At 43.7% G+C, this 25,787-nt stretch overlaps 1 protein-coding gene across 2 annotated transcripts in view; it reads left to right on the forward strand.

The window, feature by feature from the left end:
* nlgn2a (neuroligin 2a) overlaps nt 1-25,787 on the forward strand; it is a 129,609-nt gene that overhangs the window by 39,973 nt on the left and 63,849 nt on the right. For both annotated transcript variants that reach the window (XM_057027097.1, XM_057027096.1), the window contains exon 2: nt 9,848-10,656. In XM_057027097.1, the coding sequence (XP_056883077.1) occupies nt 10,158-10,656 (499 nt within the window). In that variant the 5' untranslated portion in view covers nt 9,848-10,157. The remainder of the gene's footprint in view (nt 1-9,847; nt 10,657-25,787) is intronic.

A 25,787-nucleotide genomic window follows, 5' to 3' on the forward strand; every position in this document is an offset into this window, starting at 1 on the left:
TCCTGCACACTCAAGACCACGTTGGCTACATCCCTCAGATGTGATCTCGACTCTTCCGCAGCTGCCGCTCTACTTCCGTCACCTCATTATTTTCTCAGGAGCTGCGGGGCAAAGACTCCGAATGGGAATTAAAGAGTTAGAGAGGAGCAGCAAAGAAGGAGCGAGGCAGGGAAGGCGTGCTCGACACCCAGCTGTGACGCCTCAAACACGCCTGTCAACACACGCCCCAGCGTGCCGCAGCGGCAGCGGAGGAGGAGGGTGGGGATGGAAGCGACGCCGCGGCGAGGGACGGGGCGTCTGAGGCGGCATCAAAACATCGGCGGAGAGAGCAGGGGAATGTGTAGGAGAACGACAAGGAAGAAAGTTTGCAGATGGAAACATTTTACCAGCACAAGCCAAAGTTGTTGAAGTTTTTCCGCCGGGGCCGGGGCTGCTGTCAGTCCATCAACTTCATATTTTGCGCATCAAATGAAAGGGAAAAAAACCTGGTTTCCACCTTCCAAACGACAGTCTTTACTAGATACGTGCACAAAATCAGCACTACAGCAACTACCTAAAAGAGTTTTTTAGATAAAGTACAGAATCTGCGCTGCTAGCTAAGAATCCTGAAGTGTCAGCAATGAATGGAGCGCTGGTTCTGGTGAGAGTGGTGGCAGATGGGATCAGGGAAATCGTGCAAACGTGCAGCTTCGTGTTGTGCTCATGTGAGCCGTAGTGGATCCCCCTTAAAATCCTGCAGATCATGTACAGTTTATTTATGAGCACATCCTTCCTCGCGCTGTAAAATAAACATGGCTCTCTGAGATGAGCTCAGCTATAGATTAAAGCCCTGGATGAATATTCATCGCTCACGTTAATAGCGTTGCGAGTGGAGGATGAAAGCCGAAATAAAGTGGGAGATAAGGATAGTGGGGGAGGAAGCGCGTTTCAATGCCGCATCTTGTTATTAATAACGCTGATTATAATCTGGGGGATTATTCCCACCGTGCCTTTTCAGATACTCATCCATCGCCCCCTTCTTGGCTTTAGCAGGTAGTCATTCAGCTACGGCTTCTACGAATCGACCGCTGGATCGGCCGAGGTTGGGGAGGAGAGGAAGTGGACAGTCCGCATCATCTGCTCATGACTCTCCAGAGGCCACTAGCTCAGGAAGGCCTCTCTCGAAATTGTCCATTTATCTCTGTGTGCGATGTTCACCCACACACGCCTCCGCCAACGAATGATCGGCCCAAATCTGAATCGGTAGCGAAATGATGATTGCATTGATGTGCAGTTCTTTGGTCACTCATATTTCAGATGTAAAACTGAGCCGTCCAGGCCCGCCCATGATGTGCTCGGTAAGGTCCTGGCAAGGCTGCGCATATGAGCATTAGCACCCAAAGAAAATCTTAGCCAAACCACATTTTCCACAATTACGTTTCCTCAACAAAAATTAACATTCAATTAATTTGTCGATGTCTTAATGTCTTCTCTAGAGTGCCCTCCCGTTTGGAAAATTACTGATCTCTGTCACTTTGCACCACGTCTCCTCGCTTTCTAATCCTCTAAGTCAATATTTTATTGGGAAGCTTTTATCGGTCTCGGCTCGCGAGTCCCCATTCGGCTGTAAACAAAGTTCAAGTGCCTTTCTGCTTGTCAAATGAGCAGCCCTAAGCTGCCGCTGACATTCATCAGCCTGACTGCCGCACGGCCCGGGGTATCATTTTGATTTGCGCTCTGCAAAACCGGTGTCCAACATTTGTCCTCATGTACCCTCGCATATCACCACTGCGACGTCAACGTTTCCATCTATAGCAGCGGGGCAGCTCTGCATTGCGTTAACTTTCTTTATTGCCGCGTTTGGGGCCTCGCAAGCTTGATTGAGATCCTAATTTCATGGAAGGTGGAGCAAAAACAATAACGTGCGATTCAATTTAGATTTTTAAGCTGATTAGGCAAGTTACAACTGTAACTAAATAGTAAACGAGCTTCAGAAACCCATATGGAGGGACACAGTTAAAAAGCAATATTCCTTGTCAGACATTTAGTTAATTGTTATTGACGTAACTGTACATTTTACAGCAAACTCTGTTGAGGAGTGCTTTGTCTTGCTGCAAGTCCAGTAAATTATTTTGTTATTTTCTTTAATGCAGAGGCACTGGAAGAGGGGAGTGGGGGCGACAAGGGTGCTGCAGCACCCTCGATGGCTGAATATGGGAGTGCTTGTAGCAAAAATTGCGAAATAAAAAGCACGTTAAATATGTTATTTCAAAAAAATAAGCTCGACAAGCGTCTATGAAACTGAAATAGTACCTGAGTTGAACAGCATAGCAACGGGGAAGACAGCTAACATTCCTCATTGGAGAACTTTGAAACCTCCAAAGACGATGACCCCGGTTTCAGACATTTTGAACATTTTTCAACATTTTGAATGGGAAGTAGGAATTCCCATAGCTAGAAATTACCGGCTACATCGGCGGTGTTCAGCTATAAAATTAGGCTGGTATCTAATCTGACTTAAACAATCGGATGTGCCATGGTGCCGCGTAAAGAGAATTATTTTGTATAGGATGGTGCACAGTAGCTGTTTCCATGGTTGCCACGCCCCCAGCTGCACAGCACAGGACTGGTGAATTTTAGCTACTGCACATTCGTTTTACCCATTAAAACCTGATCCCGCATACATGTCGGACTCATTTAAAGTGCTAATGGAGACGATGATGTTACAGTCTACAGTAAAACCAAAAGCTTGGCGAGGACTATAAATTTGTCTCTTTGATAACAAGGCGTAACCCACAGGACTCTTAGCCAAGGTCAAAATCACTTAGAAGACTGTAAAACATTTTTTATGATATGAGTTTAATGGTGTCGGTCGTCGCCAGCCTCTATCTACCTCCATCTACCTCCATCTACCTCCATCCGCTTGTTTTGATTGATCTATAGATCTGAAACAAAGCGGAAGGTGGCGGAATTCCAGAGCTCGCGATTCACCAAAGAGGGAAATGCATCATCAAAGCACAATTACAAGGCAAGAATAGTGTGAGAAAGGAAAAGTTGAACATGCGCTACTCAGTGTGCTAAATGGGTGTATGTGTGTGAGTGTGTGCGCGTGTGGCCGCGAGGCTCAACTGTCAGGCTGTGATTAATCTGCCACCGTTTGTCTAATTACCACCCGTTCCCCTCTGTGTTCCCCAGCTCTGCCGCAGACACGCTGACCCTCACCGGAAGCTCGCGCACCTCCCCCTGCTAATGAAAGCCTTGTAAATATTTGCTCCGAACTCTTGAAGCCGTGTGATTCAAATGAAGCGTTCCGCCAGCTAAAACACACCCTGCTATGATCACACAACACACACAGCATCAGCCTAGGAGACCTCCCACTTTTCTTCTAACCACAGTATCGGTTCTATGAAGCTATTGTTTTAATGACATCAAAGTAAAAAAATAAATAAATCTGCGCATACATTTCCCATTAAAGTCATTGGCACAAAATTGCACAATATTCATTTCAGTTCACCCACTTTAAGTATTTGCCAGAAGCAATTTAAAAGCCACAGGAGTAGCACACATCAAGACATAAAAACCAACAAGAAAAGCAGTTTGCAGCTTGCTGCATCATGAAATCCATGGATCTCTCAAAATGTTATATAACTATAATGATAATGATCATATGATAATTACCGATAAGGTTGGGGGGGTAAGGAGTTGAGTGGGTGGAGTGGTTATGGGTCTAGGTGGGGTTGGGACGGACCTGGGAGGGGTCAGACTTCAGAAGCCGGACAGGTGCTGTCTGAATCTCGATGGGAGCCGCTAAAAGACCGAATACAGTGCTTAAAAAGGATCCGGTAGAATCCTGGGAGCTATTGATAGTTAGGATGGATGGTAGGATGGGGCACGACCAGACTGTCCTGGGATTTTGCAGCAGATTTTTGTTATGCTGGTCAGAAAGGTCAAGTTCTGCAGGTTCAGGGATTAAAACCAGCAGGTAACTGAGAAGGTAAGTATGCTCTCAATGGAAGCCAGATGAAAGGTCATAAGAAGGTCTGTTAGGGTCTGTTAACATCAAAGGATCCCAACGGTAGCGTCTCATTTATTGAAGATCTTTTAGAGGAAAAGCTCAGGAAACTGACAGGAGACACAGACGCCTCTCTTGGATGATGGAGGTGGCTGCTGAAAAGGCTGTCGTTTTCATGGGCGCTAGTTGGCAACCTGTAATGAGTCGGGCAACAACATTATGCAAACGTGAGGCAGGCGAGAACACAACAGCGTAAACAGTCACTGTGGGATGGAAACGGAAATTTGGGAAACGGTCAACTGTTGAACCCACTTTCAAAAAGACTGAAAACACTGTTGCTGTGTTACTGGGCCTTAAACCCCTTTCACATCAAGATTAGTGGGCAAACGCCATTATTTCCACACGGTGCACCCGTTTAAAATCCTCATTTGGTGACATTCACGCTGCGATCAGACCCGAGGGTGTTCCTTCACCAGACGATGGGGCGTATCGCGTCTGATGTCATGGCGTACCTGATCACAGAAGCCGAGCCACTAAAACCTGAATGTCAGCTTTTTCCTGTTCACGTTGGCCTCAAATGCCGAAATAATGGAGCGTTGGAGTCCAAACGTAACAGATAATTAGAATACAAAGCATCAAAGCATTGACGTTGTCTTTGTTTTGTTTCACCAGAATACTTTGATGACTTCACACTGTGGTGGTTTATGCCAACCAAACTGAAAACGAAGTTTTTCCATGTCCAGTCAAATTCTTGCATCCTTCATATATCTTGATTTTAACGGATTTCTATGGTAAAACAATAATAAATAAGCACACGTCATAAAAATGAGTGATTGGCAGCAGCTGAACTGAGCACTGACCTCCCCTCTGGCTCTTTTTTTATTTGGAGCTCATGCAGAGGCTGTCAGCGAGACCCAACACAAATATCCCCCACCGCAAACACACACACACACACACACACACACACACACACACACACACACACATCTACCGGCAGTAATGTGGCATCTGCAGAGATGAAATTGCCCTTTTCCGATCAACCACCCTCTCTGGCGTGCCCTCAAAATTTCACCGTGACCAACCCATCAAATTCGACTGTCACGCAGATAAAAGTGTTCACCTCACACGTACGGGGGGGTGAGAATGCCAAACAATACAATGTTTTAAAAAATATATCTGTATATCCGCATCTAATTGTTTTGGGTTCTTTTTGTTAAACCAGTCACCCGTATTGACTTTCAAATATCCAATTTTCTTGTCACTTTTTTTTAAAAATACGTCAATTAGCATAGGGAAATACGAATGCGCCTGGATAATTCAAGTATTGAGTATCTAGGAGCCCCGAGGCGATAATGGTAGCGCACATGCTTTGTGTTTTCTTAATCCCACAGCTGTGATTGGAACGCGCTAAATTTAGCAGGTTGCTTTCTGTTCATTAGCCCTCCTGAGCATCCTGGCAAATCAAAGTTTATCTACAATTGAGGTGGACGCGGTGCACAAGTATGGCAGAAGGTAGCACAGGAAGGTTATTGCAGTTCTACGAATGACAGTAGAGAACCGTCCGGATAGTTGGGCAAAGCTTAATCTGTCGGGGGGGCTTCTTATTGAGGAGTCTCTGGTTATTGCTAACAGGTCTGACCAATGCCGGGCTAATTGATAGGGCATATACTCTATATATTTTTTAAAATTAGGCCGCATCAAGTTGTTCTTTGATCTCTTTTTTTCCCAGTTTATCTCATTATTTTGAAACTGTTACAATCGAAACGCTCTCTTGGTGCTTTACACAAACCCAAAGCCTGAACCCCCAAACACGCAACCCAAAGGGAAAAACTCCCTTTTAACTGGAACAAATCTTCAGACGTACCAGATTTTCTTTGCATGTTGGGATAGAAATCTATAGGTCTTTTTTTTATATATTTGAACATCTCTAACTAGACATGAAATCAAAGGTTAGCAATATTTTCACATATAACTTATGATCTTATCAGTTGTTTTACTTAAAACAGATAAAATTAGTTTTGATATTAAGGACAACAGAGTTTTAAACAGTGTTCTGGAAATTAGCATTTGTCTTCAGCGTCTCATTAGCTGCTTAGCTTTGTTACTGCTTAAATCCATCCGTGGCCTATAGGAACAAACCAAAGCTCATTAAAGCCCCATTTCAACGACACATCTCCGATCACTTCAGTCACCACGAGCACAGGCGTGACCTTCAACACGAAAGATTAGCAGCAGGTTAATTGGAGGAAGCTCCTCCACAAAAGTCGTACAGAAAACTCCTCGCAGCAATTAAAGATAACAAAGTGGGCTCGCTGTTAAAAACATGGCATCATAAGCGCTCTGTGTAATTCGCGTCTGGATACGAGCGGGGCGCGGCAGCTCTTCCCCCAATGGCAGCGACATCAAAGCGCAGCGTCTGCTTTTGAAGCAGGGATCTGCGGAGGGAAGGACGAGTAATGATTTGTAGAATCTGATCTCTGGCAAAGCTTGCTGTAATTAAAGAGGGAGAAACGTGTCAACAAGAGGAAGACAATCAAACCACCACCTGTAAAGCGCACTGCAATCCAATTATTGCTGAAGTACTTTCAAAAAGCTTTTAATTTATGCTAAAGCAGATTGTATCCTTCAAGTGCATTGTTTCCTTTGTGTGTTGCAGGATTACTTAAATCAATATTTGTGTCAAAAACACTTTTGTAACAGGGCAGACCTTTAGCACGCTGGTGATTAGAAGCTTGATACCTGTCCTTGTTACAGGTGTTGAAACGTGTGAATGGATGAATCGTGATTATAATGCAGTTACCATAGTTTTAGCTGTGATGCTAAGCCTAGGAGATCATTAAAAGGATATAACATTAGCATAAAAGGCAAGAGTTTAACAAAGGATCAGTTTGCAGTCTAAATCTGCCATGTCAACCACGTGGCCTGAGGCCCACATCTAACCCTTTGTAAACCTAAATGTGGCTGACAACAAGTTCTATCTTTATAAATTTGGTGAGTTGTTTGGTGAGACTAGTTGGAATCTGCATTTTTCTGGGAAATTCTTCCATTTTTTACCTGTTTTTTTTTTTTTGTCTTTTTTACCCAGGACTTTCTCTTCTGTTTTCAAATGAAGAAAAGTAGGATAAAAAAATGACGAATTTTACTTTCACAGCGACAAACACACGAACGGAAAATCATTGCCAAAGGTCATGAATTAAAAAGAAGGCAATGCGTTGACTTTTGTACAATGATACATTCACAAATGCAATGTTTGATCTTCAATCTTAGCATTGCTTTGTCAAAAGAATTTGCGTGTAAGGTGTGGAATATTTACATAGCGCCTTGTCTCTCCGGGTCATATTACAAATTTCTCTTTAAAATATTATCTTTTTTTGTGCCATGTTCAGATGAGTAACTTAATTATCTGTTAGCAATAAGGGCTTGAATGGCTAGAATTAAGTTTTCCATGGTCAAAAGCTTGTGGTCTTGCGGTCTGCATTCATATCCTGCTTTTCCGGTCATCTTTGACCCCTTTTACGAACACGCATTCACCCGTTCACACACTGATGGTGGAACTACTCAACAGTTTGTCAAAGAATTTATTGAAACAGCTTCTTGTAGCCCTGTGGAAACTCACAGTACCTCACAGAGCAATCAGTAGTTTGATGAGAACTGCAGCATGACTGGTACAAAAGTTAGGCCTGGACTGATGGTCTACCGGTGCTTGACCCATGTAGCTCGCTGCTCCCTGCGTGGGGGGAAAAATCCTTTTCCTGATGACATGAATCATGGATGAACATGCATCAACAGCAAGTTGAGCTGTGAGTGTGATCATGTGAAGGATGTGCAACATAAGTATGCTATCATCAATATATTAACACTACAAGTATCCCCTATAGCTGGTATAAGCTCTTCATGTAGTGAGGTTTAAACACGTTTATTTATGGAAAAATTCACCAAGTTTAGTGAAGACAAATTGCACAATATATACTTTAAAAGTATAAAGCTGGAAATTATTTCCCAATAAGGGCTATTGGGATCAACTAAAACATGCGTGTTAGTGGGCATAATAGCAGTCAGCAATCAGCCTCACACTGTAATGTGTGAACATTTAAGCACTTGCCATCAACACAAATCAAACATTAGCATCTTCAGACTTCCAAACACCACTTAAGTTTGTTGATTCTGGCCATCTGAGCCCCATCATTCTTAGCCCTTCCTCCAATACCATATATCCCCCTCCTCATTCATTTCTTCCTCTCTTCTTCATCAATCACTTAGGCTCTCCCAGTGCTCACAGCAAAGCTGGACCTATTAGGTCCTCTAATTGAGCCAATTAGCAATTAAACACTCAGATGCACCCACAAAGTCCGGAGGTCCCTCGCAGCACACTCTCGCCTGCCAGGAACTTGGATTTTAACCAGAAACTTGAGCTTGCGAGGGCCTGTGGATCCCCCAGAAAAGCTTGAGGGGGAGCAAAGTCTTGGACAGGAAATGTCTCGTCGACCGGCTTGAGCTGGGCCTTTCAGATGCGGGTTTCTAAGCCCCGCTGAGAGACGCCGAAGTCAGCGAAGCAGCATGCGATGCTGCTTGTGCTGAGAGAGCGCGGGGGGGCTCTGCCGACCAGAGGGAAGGGTTTCATTAAGACCGAGACCTCTTGGCCTCTCCATCTGCATTCTCACTTGTCTCATCTTTTCTCTCCCACTAACAACCTCGCTCGCCATCTCTCCATCTTTAGCCTCCGGTCTTTTTCATGCGTGTTTGAATGACAGAGTAGATAGAATTCAGGCTCGACATGGGTTAATTAGGGCAGATTGTACCACCACGCTGTCTCACGTGGACGGACGTGTGGGCACGTTGACAAAGTCCTCCACAAAGAAGACATTGAGTGACCGCAGATGCAATTATCACTCTATAGAAAGATCATGCATGACATATCTGGTTACACATTTAGCATTAGCTGAAGCAGCTTCCTTCCTTGGATGCCTTACATCAGTATCACAGGAGCCTGGCCAGTTCTCGCTAATTAGCTGAGGTTTTGCTTCAGGACACCTCAACCAGTCCGCTTTTAAAAGCAGAAGGCTTTATTGGCAGTGGGGAAGGGGGGGGGGGGGGGGGTCGACACGCAAGCACTTAACTGGGTGCAGGCGATACAATAATACAGTTATTGCGGTACAATTACGCCATGGCCATAAAACAGAGGAGAGACCATGAAAGGAAGGACGTGCGTGTGAAACAGATTCCCTTTTTATTGCTGCTGTAGCGTGTGCACGTCAGTGTTCTCTTACGTAACACCAGCCGGACGGAGGACGGTATAATCTCTACGCCTCGTGCAATTCTGACCGCGTTTGTCGCACGAGGATTTGCACACTCGCTCAATAGGTTACATGAATGAAGCGGCGTCCACATGCGGACGTTCATTCATGCGTGAAGCTGGATGTATGATCGTGCGCGCGTGCACCTTCGTGCCGCGCACAGCCGGAAAGTGTCCCAGGCTGTTGTTAAGCTGCTTACAAGCGCGCATTATTGACCTTTGACCCCCAGCAGGCAGTGAAAAGCTCGGCCTCATCTCCAGCCTCGAACTATTGCCTGTGTTATTTGCTGTGTTTTTAACAGCAAGTATTATCATTTGAGAACCTAATGTACAGGAAAAATGAAAAAAAAAAAAAGAATGTTGATGACCTCATTTCAGGAATTTCTTTCTTTTTTTTTCATTGTGTGAGGCAAGTTGCACCAATGCTCCGTTCAAAACATTTCATACAGCTGAATTTTAATCTTTTTTCCCCCTTTTTGCTTTGATCTTTCTCTCTCTGTCTCGCTATCTCCTAAATCTATCACCTCCTCCCTCCATCCCACTGTCTCTGTCTCCTCCTGCAGGATCCAGCAGCCGGTCAAACCCAATGATCCGGACCGAGGGAGACGAGAAGTGATGGAACGTAACAGAATAGCAGCAGGGGAAACGGTCGCTGAAAATTAACACTGACTCGGCCCCCTGCGGTGAGGTCGGTTCTCTTTACTCCAGCAAAAGGACCTTCTCCCCTCAGTTCGACCTTCGCTCCATAATCTCTGAATCGAGTCGACCCCCCCATAAAGAAGTTTGCTTTTGTTAGTTTGATCCCTCTCGAGTTTTTTTGACTCACTGTCATTTGAAACATCCTTTCATATCTGGACCAGGTGGCAGAACAGTATGAATCTCATCAGGCCTCCTCTTAGTAAACCAAGTCAAAGGGGGTTTTTGTTGTCCAGGACACACACCCTTAATCTCATGACAGACTGGTGCCTAATGGGTGTGGTAGGCCTCGTCCTGGTCTTCTCCCTGGCCTCAAGCCAGAAGTTAGACCCTTCCAAACACCCCATAGTCACCACCAACTATGGCAAGCTTAGAGGAGTCAAGAAGGATCTGAACAATGAGATCCTTGGCCCAGTGGAGCAGTACCTGGGCGTTCCCTACGCCACAGCACCTATCGGCGACCGCCGCTTCCAGCCACCAGAAGCCCCGGGGTCCTGGCAGGAGATCCGCAACGCCACCCAGTTCGCACACGTGTGCCCGCAGAACATTCACGGCGTGCTGCCGGAGATCATGCTGCCTGTGTGGTTCACTGACAACCTGGACGTGGCAGCGGGATACATCCAGAACCAGAGTGAGGACTGTCTCTACCTCAACGTCTACGTGCCCACAGAAGACGGTGAGTTTGTGGTGTTGAGTTAGCTTGATTTACTGTCTGCTATACCTCCGTCCCTTCAGTTGCTTTTTGATTAACATCCACGTCTGTGCCGGTCCTACGTGTAGCCCCCGTAATGTCAACTGTAACCCTTTTTTTCTTATTATTACCATTTTCAAAAAAGGATCACCTCCTGTAGAACCGGATCTAAGTTGTTTCAAAACTACTGCTTCAAGAACAAACTTTTTTCAATTTAAGAGTGGAAGCCAGGAGGAAAATCATTTGAGAAGAAAAGGATACGGTGACATTTGGTTTGTGTGTGTGCATGTGGTTCATTTTTTCTACCTATATAAACCTCCCTTGCGAAGCCAGATCATACTCTTGACATTTTCCTGACGCATTGTGTGCAATAGCAGAAATACGCCGGTTTTATCACAGTATCACAGTGACGCAGTGATGCGGACATTCCCTCCCTCCTTTCCAGACGGGCGTCGGGGTTGTTATTTCCCCTGATTACAGGACGTGTTCGGAAACAGTTCGACAGGAAAGTAGTTCAGATATAGGAAGAGTTCGGTACAGGAGCGTCTGGGTCTCCTTTTAACACTTTCCTTGACTTTTTTCCTCCTTCACAGCTCAACACCTCTTCTTCCTCTTCTCCACTGCAACCCCCCCCCTCACACACACACACACATACACACACACTCACACACCAATGTCACTTTTGCTCCCTTGGCACATATAGCTGACTGTACGTCATTTCGCGCAGCTTAGTAGAAATGTCAGAGCAGGCGAGGTCGCACACAGTCCCACAGGTGTGCCGTACGTTCTCGAAATGTCACAGAGGTGCCAAATAATGCACTTCATTCATCAGAGTGAAGCAGCCACCAAAGCTTTATTTACCATCATCAGCGTAATGCTTCACTTTACCGGTCAGGCCACGGACAGTTCACGAATGACTTTTGAATTTATGGCCGAAAAGTCATACCTTTGTTGGCTAACCTCAGTGAAATGTAGGGGTACTTTTAAATCACTTCAATGTCCAATTATTTTTCTGTGTCTGGCATCTCAAGTCTCAAAAACAATCAATTTGTTTAGCTAATATGAGGCAAAACACAGCAGATGAAAACACATTTTTTATTTTTTTTTTCAGTTTTTTACTTTTTTTTGGAAATTTTCTGGAAATTTCTTCCAAAGTATGGCACGCTAACACTAACAATGTTAGCACCTCTAAACTTAGTCACTACTTTGTATCATAGACCAAACCTGAACGAAAACCAGAGGTCAAAACATAAAACCAAATCTGATTGGCTAGTGACAACACCACTCTTTTGGATATATCACGACTCACTTTTACATTTCTTTTCTGTCACTTCCATTAGAATAAGCTGTGCTCAGTACTTATAAAATCTATTATGAAGGCCATTAATATTGTTTTCTTCTCTTATTTGATGTGTTTAAATGTATATTAATGCTGATGCTTTGAAATGGATGATTTGTCGTTAAATTGTGGTTTCAAGTGAAGATGTGTGGAATTTTACTATATAACTCTTGAAAGACTGATGAGATTCACTCGAAATTCTCCACTCCATCAGTTTTTTTAAGCGGCAAATATCAAATGTTCTTACCATCCGTCCTTTGAAATGTTTTTACATTTAGAATTTTTCATTTTTTCATTTCATTCATTCATTTATGGTCTGATTTACACATTTTTGTCTAAAAGAAAAAAACATAACATGCCCAAAAAAATGGGCGTTATGAACGTAACCCTAACCTAGCCTGTTTTTCCAGCTAATTTGCCTATATTTGAAAAACTTTGACTACCACTTCCATCAACCACACACAGGCTATAACATGTTGGTTAATCTTCACATAGCACCACCTAAATGATCCCTTTCCTCCTCCTGACTCCACATCCATTGGAGTTTAATTCAGTAAATGTGTGCTCCAGCCCCGAGCGCCTCAGATCTGTTTTTAGGGCAAAATCCTTAAGAACCTCCTCTAATTTTAAGTGGATTAAGCCTCAAGAATTACTTCTTAATGCTGCCATTTGAGCAAATGGAGGAAAGTGGGACATGTAGTGTGTGCATGTTTGTTCATAGAGGAGCAGAAATGCTGACATTGGGCGCTGTTACTGGCTTCATTGATTGTCACCACTCAAATATAAATATGAGCCTGATATTGTGGTGGTGGGGGGGAATTAAATTATAGAATTTTTATAAAATTGCACTTGTCTTTTATGAAAATGCGATAGATTTACTCTGAATATTTTAGTTTGAGTTGTTTCTGTGTTGTGCCATGAATTGTGATCAATACTTTATTCACTTAATATGTAATGAATTTAAAGAGGATTCAAGCTTGTTTAATGACCCTCTGGGCTTAAGGTGGAGGTCAGTGTTTAGGACCCAGAGGTACCTCACAAGAGGGAGGTGCTCATCTGGTTCCCCTGGAGATGACATCCCATAAATCACAGTGAGAGGTTTTCATCTGGCTCCCCTGCAGAGTCACTGTGGATCGATGGACGAGCGGAGGGGAGGGAAGCATCGGCAGGCTCCGCAGCTGCCTCTGGCCCGCAGACAAACAACATGCTTCTCTCAGCAGTAAGCTGTCATTAATGAAGAGCAAAGATTCATGGGAAATTAAGCAGGCAGGAGTCAGACCCCACCAAACGGCACATACAGGGAGTGGACATTGGTTTGAGATTTGAGACCATTAAGAAATTGCATGAAGTGGTTTCATCATAAAAATAAATAAATAAATACTCACTCTACAGATGGAAGATGGCATAAATATCAGCATTAGCATGTTAGCTTGATTAGATCTTGTAGGCCATGTGATAAAATGCCTGAAAAGCTGTCATTATGTTCAATCTGATCCACACGACTATTTTTGACTATTTTATTCCAATACTACTCAAAGTCAGGTTTTTAGTCATTTTCCATCGAGATCTATTTTCCCCGCAACCCTCTTTGCGCCAATGTGACTATAGGCAAATCTTCCTGGTTTAACAATTTAAAGATGTTGCGGCTTTTATAAATAATCCCAAGCAATTAGGCTTTTCTGGTGTTTGTTCCAGGCGGCGGGCCGATATTTAACGGCGATAAGCTTTTACAAAGTGTCTTCTAAACCGCTAGTTCGCTTCAATTAGTCCCGTTTCACGCGGGCACGGATTCAGTTTGCCAGCTACTCCGCGGGGATTGAAAACACTAACCTCAGCGCTGTCAGTGTCACGATTCTCCAGATAAGCTGCGGGGTGCAAGCCCGGGCCTTATGAATTATTCCGTCCGATGCTCCGTCTGTCCCCGTGCATCAGACTCAAAGTCCCGCATCTCCCCCCATTCCGCGATCCTTAATTCTCAGCAGAGATTCGTCGCGAAAGGCTCGATTGTAATGCAATATTGCGCCCGGTGTTGGCGGGCTTTGCATTAGATGCTGTTGTTGTCCTTGCCATTCCGCTCGGGATGAATGGATGAATAAATGATAGGGGAAAAAACAAGAAGATAAATAATAGAAAGAAAGAGTAGCGAGTGGATGCAGCAGTGAAAATCTGATCCAGATTGCCTGTGATGCTGGAAAAACCCATTATTATTTTTCCCCCGTCGATTTCTTTACATCGCCCGCGCATCTCAGTAAATATGTGAATAAAATAAAGAATGGCCGTCGCCTCTTTTTCTCCATCTGCCTCACGCACAATTGCAATTACCCTCAGCGAGGCATGAGACAGCACCGATAAATAAGTGAAGGACACGCTAAAAGGCGGCAGATTGGGCGTCTCTAGCCAGCAATCCCAAACTCGGCGGAATCGCACCTGACTGTTTTAGCAGAGGGGCAGGTGTCGGAATCAGCACATGGATGGGAAACGGTTTGAAGAGGCGTCCGCCCACAGCTGCTTCTACTCCAAATAATCCAACAGTATTATTCTTTACGGCTAGCCAGCTGTCTGGAGACATGAGCACTATAAGAACGCAAAAGCGAAGGCGCGCAAATCAATTAGGGGGGCGGATCAGTTGTGCTCCCTAGATTTAGCACACCATGTTTACCTCTCTTTCCTACAAATTTGAAAAATAATATTAATTTCCTGTCAGTTTTCATTAGTTAGTCAAACCTCAGTCTCGACAAAATGGTTGTATGGATATTGCATGTACACATACTAGTGAGGGTTGTCAGGGGATCTTTAAACGGGATGGAATGGAATATTGGCCCCCTCAATGTTCAAAAGAGCCCAAGACGGAACAATCAACTGCCATAAATTAATGTTAGACTAGAAGTAGCGTATCAACATGAGCAAAGATTAGCCAAGGATTTCCTCTGTATGTACAGTAGAACAGTAGAATCAGTAGCGCTCCAAACAATAGCATGTGACACGTCATCACTTTACCGCTAAGCTAGCATAATCATATTTCAGTGTTAATGGAGCATCCACCGGGAATACAAGGCCCATGTGTGCAAATATGTTTGGGTTGGAACTGACCCCGAACCACCCAATTTAGATAAATGTGTCTAATCTGTGGCGACATCAGTCTGTCCGTTGGGTGCACCTCACATCTCGAACGAGACTCTTTCAAAGCCGCCGAGCGGTAAACTGCGACGGCCGGCGGGTTTGATGGAGCGCTGAAATGGAAAAGAGGTTGTTAGAGACGTGTTCAGGACTGCCAGGGCCGACACGTCCTACAAGACAAATCATCGCCTCACAGATGAGCAGCAGCGGAGGCTTCAGAAGCTGGTGGTGCGCAGCTAGCGTCTGAGAGAACTCCGTCAACAGCGGCTCGTTTTTGTGGTTTCTTGCGGAACTCTTCATTGTGAAGCCTAATTGAATTGTGAAGCCCAATATGAAGTTGAGACTGAGGTTCTTTTAAGACGCTCTGCTATTCAGTAATATGGACGCTTTTTTTTTTTTCAATGAAAAAAAGCACACAATTTCCAAATAATTGCAACTTAAAATGTGGAAGTCACAGATGACAGTAGAGTCCATTTAATGAACACAGCTGACGCAAATGTTGCTTCATGTTCGTGAAATTGCGTCTGTTGAAATTGCGTAAATATTAACGCCTTGTTCTACCTAAACTTGCTCTGCTGTCCCCCTCGCTGTCTCACAGAACTGGACATGTTCAGGAATAAAATTCATTTGTTGATAATTAAAATAAATATCCCAAACTTTAAACCTGACTAAGTACATTGGACCTTGTGCAAATTTAAGGTACTTTAGGAGTTATTTTTGGTAAATTTACAATTGACTCGCCTACACTAACGTTGCACTTTGACCCCATCACATTAGTCAATAAATATAGATCCTAGTGATACTAAACTGGATAACTTTCTAAAAAAAGTGAAATGAACTAGATTTGGTTGTGTCAGCATTATGTTTTTGCATTTATACAGTTTATTAGGGTTTTTTTTTTGCACAAACAGACAATAATGGAAATATGAGACAAAATATAATTATGTCTTCTGCAGTTTTATTAGTGTTTTATTAGACTTTTTATACTGTGCTGTATTAATTAAAACTGAGTTGAATTTATGTTTTACTTTTAAATTAAAATCTGATCATTATCTGACTCCAGCAGTTATCAGATTGTTTAAGTTATCATGTAAACATCATAATGTGATAAAATGTGCTTTATCAGACAATCCCAGTATTCTGATTATAAGAAATCAGATTATCACACCAAGACTTCAGCCTAACATGATGTGCATTTATACAAGTTAATCAGATTTTATTTCTATCTACGCATGATGTAAAAAAAAATGATGTAAAAATTCAAACTGACATCGGCACGACTTGAGAAAACAAACAAGGAGTCTAAACGAGGGTCAACGGCAGTGTCTACACTGTTCTGCAGGTTTATTAGCTCTCACAGTTGGGTGCTAATGCTAAGACCACAGGCTTCGCCAGGTTCACCTCCCTACGCACGGATGCGTTTGCTGAATGAAAACCGATAAATGGGCTGAACTATTTGAGCCATTTCTAAGATTCTCACATTAGTGATCGGAGTGCATGTGAACAAGACAGATCTTATTATGACAATAACGTTAATGTAGTCAGATTGCGCTATAAAATAATTTATGCAATGTATGCTCAAAACAACCTTGGATTTGAAGCTAATGCTCAAGATATTGAAGTATAAGTTGTATTAGGTGCAGATTTGAAATCTTGGTTGTGTTTTGCGCATGAGCGTCTATGAAAGGTGCCTCTGATAATTGATAATGACTCACTATTTACATACTTTTATCCGTCGTTATTTACCGCGGGTGTAAGCTCACGCGGTGATTCTATAATGCAATTACAGCATCCAGATGGATCGCGCTGCTGGGTTATGATATCGATCCCATTCCAAAGCCTTCAGCTTAGCATCTGGGACAAGGACAAGCAACAATATCATTAGCACAACACACTGGAATGAAGGGAAAATGAGAAACCTGGTGGGGGTGGGGGGGGGGATAAGAGGAGATCGAAGAATGGGAGAAGAAGGGTGGATGGGGGTTGTCTTGGCAACCAATCCACCACTTCCTGTATCTTCCTGTCGGGATGCGCTTCAAAGGCCGTGCTCGTTTTTCCACCAGACTCTGAATGGACGAATTAGCAGGGGCTCAGTTCCAGCTATTTATAGCCCAGGCGCCTGGGTGATGGAGGGGAAGAGAGAGGATGAGGAGCCTGCACGGGTGCATTATTAGGTCGCTTAAAATGTTTGCTGCGTTTATGTTCAGCTCGGCTGTCACATGCCCAATAATTCTTTTTCTATAATTGGCATAAGAGTGACTTCGCCGTCCTTCCCCCTCCTCATCCTCAAGCCTCCTCTCAACTCTTAGCCCTCCCCCCATTTCCCGAGATTCTTCCAGTTGTCACCACGTGCCTTGGATGAGCAACGAAGGCAGAAATAGGATTTAGAGGCAGACGGTCCATTCAAATGATCGTTTCAGCCTCAGGAGAGTGAATCGACTTTACAACAGTACTTAAATAATAAGCTCTCAGGCTCCGACGACCCGCGTTCTTTTGGCTTGATTTTGGCGGCGCTGCTCAAGCACAATCTGGGATATCATCTGATTTAACTCGGGGATTGATGAGTTACATCTAAAAGGATTTGATGAAGTCTGAAATACCCCGTTCTATTAATGAAACCTTCCATTATGAGCACGCTCCCACCCACTATTGGGGCAGAACCTCGCCAAGGAAAGTCGTGTTCTGAGTTGCTATGCTTTTTCTGCTTTCTCCTGAAATCACTTGGCTAACAGATAATGCAAATCGATATTTCTGCACTGGTAGAGAAGCTATATATAATATAAAGATAATGCATGTATTGCAGAAATGGTCTCCATCGACCATTTCTGGCGATGATCCTTTCATTTTTCTCAGCTTTTCCATGCTCTAGTTTTGTCTATCATCTTGATTTGCCAGCTTTGTCCCCCCCCCCCCCCCCCCCCTTCTGTTTTAGTAGCAAAAGTGCAATTTAGACACTGCCATTTCTGGGTTAGTTCAAAGAAAAGTCAAATGTTTCCCATAGGAGTTCAACTGATGTCATTGCTTCGTTGAAGAACTGTCACTGGCCTCTCTGCGAGACAAGCGAAGGGGGAATGTTGTACGATTTTTCCAGGCTTGCGAAGTTTTAATTAAAACTGTTATCACACTGGCATTGTGACAAGCTAGCTTGCTGCAGCCTCATGTAAACAGATAACATGGATGAAAATTTCTTAAGCGACGCTATAATTATTTGATAGCACTTTGTGTCTATATTATGTATCCAGGGTTGAAAAAGATGAAAATTCCTTTTCAATCTAATGGCATTGTGACAATGGTTTACATATATTTTAGCATGCTTTCAATCAGGTAGAGCACTGCAGATCAACACAAACAGGATTCAGAACGGCCCAACGGACTCAAACAGCAGTAAATCCTCCGTATCTCTCAGCGTATTAGTCATTTATAATTAAATACTGCAGCTTATTGATACATTTCTGAAGTGCTGAGTCAGTCATTTTCAGGTTAGCGCAGTCAGCCATTCTGTTTTTGTGTTTTTTTCCACCTCCGAGTGCAGATAAGCTTGAGTAGGGTCCTCAGAGTAGGGCAGTGCTGCATTGCAGAACCATATTGGAATGTGATATTGAGCTGAGTCGAAGCGATTCAAAGTTTTATTTTTAAACAGGAATCACCTGCATAGTTTTTAATGAATGTGTTAGCTGTTACGGGGAAAACAGGTCAGAAGATCAGGTTAGATATTTGCCTCCTTTTGCTTGCGTTATTAAGCTAACCCTGCCGGAGGATCTGGAACTGCAAAGCGATTGCAATACGTGCTTATTATTTTACCTCTTTTACCTGCCCTTCATCTCACTGGTCTGCTCACACACAGGAACAAACACACACGCGTGTGCTCCGTGTCTCCGCTCAAAGAGCCAATTCATCGTCATGACACAGTCCATCCCTTGTTATCGATAGGTATTAACGACCCGCAGTTCGGCTTCGTCTTTGCGTCGCCGGCACCTGGGCCACTGCAGCCTGCACGTTATTGCATGGAAGCGGCGTGATGTCATACCTGCGAGAGGGCATGTACGGGAGCCATCATGTTACCGGGAGAAAAAGATTATTCCCTGATATTGTCCCTTTCTTTTTGCTCGAAATATGTGAGCTCCTATTTCTCAAAAGGGTCTCAACCACCACTGGAGATCCCAGTGACCCAGTTTTTTAAAAATGGAGGTGGGGGGGGGGGGGGGGGGGGGGTTAAGGTATGACCTCTCTTCCACCTACAACACAGTGCTTAGTGCTCTCAACACCTATTCACACCTGGATATGGACTCAACTATTTCGTGGGGCATGTGACCTTATCGACTTACTTGACCAACTGATGACCCTCTTAACGACATATATTTATGAAGCAAACTGGCCAGTGACACCCAATCAACCCTTTCATACAGTGGTAGCACAATAAAGTTGTAGCAGAGAGGAGACATGGTGGGAGCTGCTGTAATGACTCTCTCCTTTCCACAAACAGAGGGTGTGCGGTATAGTGTGTTGCCGTGTCTCAACACTAGGTAGACAAATAGGAACCTCTTGAGTGCACACATGATTGTCTGTATTTTGAAGGACTTTCTGTTCTTTCCGCTATTGCTGTCACTGGGCAAGGTAAAGTGCATTGTGGGATACCTAGCTGTCCCAAAGGCTCGACTGATGCGACAAAATGGCCTGAGAGTACAATTCCGGGAAGCCTGGGAGTGGACCAACACGGTGGACCAAAACATCAAATTTACACTTCATGATGTTAGAGGAACAAGTCTGGCCTTCTTGGACTGTGTTGTACACTTCAAAGGAGATGGGAGCCTGACCATCAAGATCTACAGAAAACACCCCCACTAGAACACAAGCTAGGTGGCATCAGAACCCTACACTATTGGGCCCAGAACGTGCCCACCAGAACAGAGGGGAAAGGAGGAAGAACAGAAGCACATCAAGACAGCACTCAAAACCTGTGGCTACCCTCGCTGGTCCTTCATTAAAAAAAATTGTCCATCCTCCAAAAAAACCCAGAGGAGACAGAGAATAATTGGCCAAAAAACAGAACAACATTGTCGTCCCATATGTTGCAGGGCTTTCTGAGAAGCTCGGGAGAGTTTTCAACGAGCATGACATCCCAGTGGAACTCAAGCCCTCCCTGAGGCAGAAGCTCATCCACCCAAAGGACAAAACACCAAGACACTAACAAAGTAACGTAGTGTCTGCAGCCCAGTGCAGCAAGGAATTACCAGACCTGTACATTGGGGAGACAAAACAACCGCTCCACAAGTGCATAGCCCAACATGAAAGAGCCACCTCCTCAGGCCAGGACTTAGCAGTTCACCTCTTTTTGAAGGACATAGGACACTCATTTGAGGATAATAATGTACTGGTTTTGGCCAGAGAAGAGAGAGGAGTGAAAGGAGCCATTTACGTCAAACTGGAAAGACCATCATTAACCAGAGGTGGGGGGGCTTAGATATCACCTGTCATGTGTTAATAATAGAGTATTAAAAAAGATCCCCAGGAGGAGAAGAGGCCATTCACACATGGCCGCTCAAGAACCCCATTGTGTCGCAGAAAGTTTCAACGACCCACATGAAGAGGGGTAGAGCAACCAACAACCAGGTGACTGAAGATCCAAATGTGTTAATGGGTCCTGAAGGTAGAAGTACCTGGAACTTCCCAACAGTCAGTTAGAACTGATGAAGCATCTTGGATGAGAGGTGAAACGTCTGAGAGATTTTAAAGTAAATCCGAATAATAAACGAGGGGAAAATGCCATTCAGAGGTTGGTCTGAATCATATGCCAAAGATAATTCATATTTATCGCAATCAAATGGTAAAAGCACGCGATGATAAGAAGCAGTAAAACTCTCCCTGCAGCATCAACATAAAATACGCAGGATTTTTGCAGGAAATGAATATTGGCGAAATAATCCTCAATCACCTCTGTGAAAGGGCAGAAATATCCTATAAACATTTTATTTCAAAAGTGCCCTGAGAGTTTCGCGAATGAAAAGACTTACGGTCAGTCCTCTGTCGCCTGCTGAACAGACACCCAGCGTACTCGGACAACACTCTTAACCCCCCTTCCCAGTGATTTTACAGAACTGTTCCGCGAAGAAGTCGACCTATTAAATCTTTTATTCTTAATCAAAAGCCGCCGGGTCCGCCGGGGCAGAGCCGAGTTTGATCGTAAAATAAAAGCAGAAACAGCGAGTTTGGCCTGAAGGTGACACTGCAGATCACGCTCTCCGCCGCCCTGATTTCATGTTTAATGCATGCGCTTTGGAGGATTAAATGTCTGTTTCTCCGCGTGTGGTCATGTGGAAGAACCGAAAGAGAACAAAAAGGATGTAAAAATAGAAATGTATGGTCATGTGTTTGCATCCTGTTATCCTCCTGGGCATTTGACCTAAATTTCTTCATTTTATTGGGGGGGGGGGGGGGGGGTTCTTTTCCATCCTGACAATCTCTCAGCGTTCCACTCTGTCTGCTTCATCCCTCTCACTGGTTAGCAGCATCTCAGTGCTGCGCCCTGTGGTGGATAAGCTATTACCGGAGAGAAGGAGATGGGGTTCAATGAGGGTGGAAACATGGCGTGTGATGAACAACAATCATATGGGTTTTCCCCCCTGTCAAAATCACTTCTTCAACTATGCTAAAGATATTTGCTAATGGCGGGATGATGTTATCTGATGTGTCATGATATTTGCTGCTGATGTCATGATATTAGCGGATAGCATTTTTAAATTAGGTAATGACGTTGTGATATTAGCTGATGAGGTAACGATATTTGTTGAAGATCTGTGATATGGTAACACCAAATATTCATTGTGTCCGGCTTTTCTCACACAAAAGAAGGATCAGTATCCTGATTGTAAATAAATCATTGAATCATTCCAAAGTAACGAACATTTGGGTTTTGGGGGGATTTATTGATCACATAAAGAAGACAATGATCCGACAGATACGATAATTAATGTAGGCACAAAAAGTCTGGGTTAAAGCGGAGAAGTAATTTAACAAATTTGACAGCAACTGCATAAACATTTTGGGAGTTCTCTGGCACAGATGACAAGCAGAGCTAGCTTAGCCCAGCAGTAATATGAAAACTCTGTGTTTTCCGTGTCTTTCCTGGACAAATGCAAGCAAAGACAAAATCTCAGGGAGATTACACCACTGATAAAAAAAAAAAACGAGAGGAAATGGCAACAGAGCAGGCGAGCCTGTCAGCACCTCCAAAGCTCAACATAACAACCTCCCACCATATTTTTCTTGTTTCGCTTTACCTTCCTCACCTTCCTCACATGTCAGACAACATAAAGAGTCTTTGCTCTTCAAAGGTTAGCTCAATAAAGAGCACCAGAGGCTCCACTCACAAAACTGCAAATGTCAAAATGGCTAAAAAAAAAAGTTTTTTTTTTCCCTTGAACACACCCCTTTATCTTTTACCTGGGGAGGCGAACCAGCGAGCTGATGGGCCCAAGGCTTCATTGGAGTCGACGTGAGAGTGTTCTGTGGTACTCTATCACCACTGCAGCTGTGGCACACAGACTCGGACTTAGCACAAACATGGGCGCAAACATCTCCTGCCAATGCTAAAGTGAAGCTAACATATTTTAAACAAATTATGTGATGTGTTTAGTGAACAACATTAAATGTCTGAGCCAAGAATCATTCCATGCTGTTCAAATTAGCAATATCCATGTGCTAGCTAGAGCTTACCATTCATAAATGCCATTAATAGCAATTAAATAGGCTTAAAAAATCAAGTAAGATTACCTGTTGGAATGCTCTCACCCGACTTGGGAACAGATTACATTTCCACTGAAGACGGGTCTCACGCATCACCGCTAAAATGGATATTGGTTCGTACGTGAGCCCGTGTGTCCAAAAGGTCGTGTTTTTTTCATTAAAACTAGTCCCACACGAGGGATCCAACCTGACATTATGTCGCCACGCAGCCATCGGATTTCTTTTCCTGATTCGCTCGCCTCATGAAATGTTAATGCGGTAGCTCAGCGACTTTTGTAGCTATTCTCTGTCAAAGAGAGCAGAATTCAGAGTTGACTCTCTGGTAAGTTTAAGTTTGTTGCGCACGTTTGTTGGTGGCGCATATGCACAAAAGCGCGACCAGATAAGCCCCCGAATGTGTGTTACTGTGGCTACGGAATGGCTTTAACCTTCATGGCTACTTGATCATCGATGCTCTATAAATGTCACTTCACCTATCCGCTACATCTGTGCCTCACACAGCTCACATTCCTCTCCACCTCCGTCTTCTCCTGCTCTTTTTTTTTTTTCAAATAGCAAAAATTCATCTATATATATTTTGCGATCGATATCACATGACCTAATTTAAATCGGAGCCAATCTCGATCCAGCGATGGTGACTTTCTTCACTGCAGTACTCACTGCAACGGTAGGGGGCGGTAGAGACAAAAGGAAAAGTAGGTGAAAAACAGTATAAACAACACTTTAGCCTAAAACAGCCCACTGCTGTTGCCATTCTCATGCAAGAGGCTTCTTCAGGTCCAAGTAAACAAGGGAATCCCTGAATTTTACGTTTTTTAAGCTAAAGAGTTTTCTTCCAACCAGATTCTTGAAAAAATTCACCTATAAGATAGACAAAAAACACGGTGCCACAGAAATTGCAGATGGAATTATTATGTTTGTGGCTTTTAAACCAAACCAAAGCGCCACAGGAAAGAAGGTCTCGCTACATTCCACAACAGGCAGTTTTCCCTCCATCCATCCGTTTTCAAAGGCTTGTGGCGAGTTTCTGTTTTGTGGGGGACAGGACAGTTTTCACTGTGCACAAATGTAATTTTTATTTCATTCGTTTTATATAAATGTCATCAAGTAATATGATCGGAACAGGTTACATGTAGCGTTAATAAAGCTTTGGAACTGTTAGATGTGTTCAAGGTGACCTCTGATGTAAAAAAAAAAAACAACAAAAAAAAAACCTTTTTTGAAACCATATTGGAAGGTCACTTCCTGTCCCAGTCACATGATTGTCAGCGGATCACCAGACCAGGATGTTTAGTTTATGTGGTTCGGGACGGTTAAGGTCAAAAGTGTAGTTTAGGCCAGTTGGAATGTTTGCTTCAGAGGTGTCACCGTGGGTTCTACCTACTGTGTTAGCTGTGATAGGTTCCGTACCATTTGAGGGTGAGCGAGAATCCTAAAGAGCTGTTCAATAAAATACAAAGCCTGACCTCTCGAACTGCAAATGTAACGCTGCTAGAACCAGTTAGGAAATCCTGCTCTTCCGTGACCAACTTTGGTCCCTTTTAGGGCCTGAAAACAGGAGAAAACTACCAACAAAGAATTTTACCCAAAGGAATGAAAGCATGTGATTGTTTTATCCTTGTGTTTTTAGGAACAGCATTTTGCTTTGGTGTGTAGTTCTGACAGTAAATGGATCCAGATTTAAATACTTTATGTCTAATTTACAGCTCTTTGTGCATTTTATAATTTAATTCATGTGCATTGAGCTCCCAAAAGCCGAAAGCTTTTGAAACACACTTCTCAAAGCCCAAATCAGGGAACAGAAGATAAAATAGCTTTTCTTCATCTTTTATGAATTTGTATAATTCAGAATTTGACATATGAGTGTACCTGCAGTTGCAGCCGCTGTGCAACAACAAATTAAGTATTGTAGTCTGTGTTTCATATCTTGTAATTCAGACCCCCTGAATCACAGTCAGCCTGGAGAAGCTCATCCAGCCAGAACGCTCCATCTTGTGCTAAAGAGGGAAAAAAATGATAGAATCTGTTCAAACCTTTTCCGTGATGGCCTCACCTAAACATACAAAGGCCCGGGTGTTTGTAGTTTAGCCACAGAATGCTCATTGCAGCTGCTCCTCTGTGACCTCCCGACACACAGCCCGCCAACACACGCGTGATAGCGAGGCGAAAGATGGGAGCTCCAGTGTACATACACCATTGTTACAACACTAATTTCTGCTTTTACAGTAAGGCACAAGAACAGTGATAGGGATTGAGCCCACCCAGCCCGTGACCTTAGATTTGAACCAGCAACCCTCCAGTTCTGAGACCAAATCCTTTCCTCTGAGCAATGAGCAGCCATTTAAGTGATAAGGTCCTATCTCAGTTTTTTTCTCTAACACGCAGGCACACGCGCACTCTCAGCAGCACAGCTCTGAATAGGCACCCATAATTCTTGGGCCGGCGCTCACTCACAAGCTGTCAGACACGGTTCCATTTCCTCGTAGATCACTCCAGAGCAGCACACTTTTGCCTAAATGAGCTACTCAGCAGCGAGTCGCTGCTCTGGCTGCACACCAGCATTGGTTCCAATCAAAGGGACACACATTTATAGCCATAAACAGAGAAATGGGTGTGTTTTAAGGACCCAGACTGCATAATTCTGCTTTTTGTTTTTTTTAGACGCTTAACTGAACATCGTAAGTGACACAGGCAAGAAGGTTTGAGAGCCGTCCTAAACTGAAAACACTGCATCCCATTTAAACACAACGCACCTCAAAGCTCCTGAAAATCTGTTTAAATCAGGCTGATGAGCTATGTGGGATTGGGTGGGCGGACAGACCCACGGCAGGTGTCCTGCTACTTACTCCTTACTTAAGATTCAGCAAAGTTTCATGAATTTTCATGGGAGTTTGTCATTTTTCCCTCTGTAATGTTA

This window comes from Takifugu flavidus, chromosome 3, assembly GCF_003711565.1.
Source record: "Takifugu flavidus isolate HTHZ2018 chromosome 3, ASM371156v2, whole genome shotgun sequence".
NCBI lineage: Eukaryota > Metazoa > Chordata > Actinopteri > Tetraodontiformes > Tetraodontidae > Takifugu > Takifugu flavidus.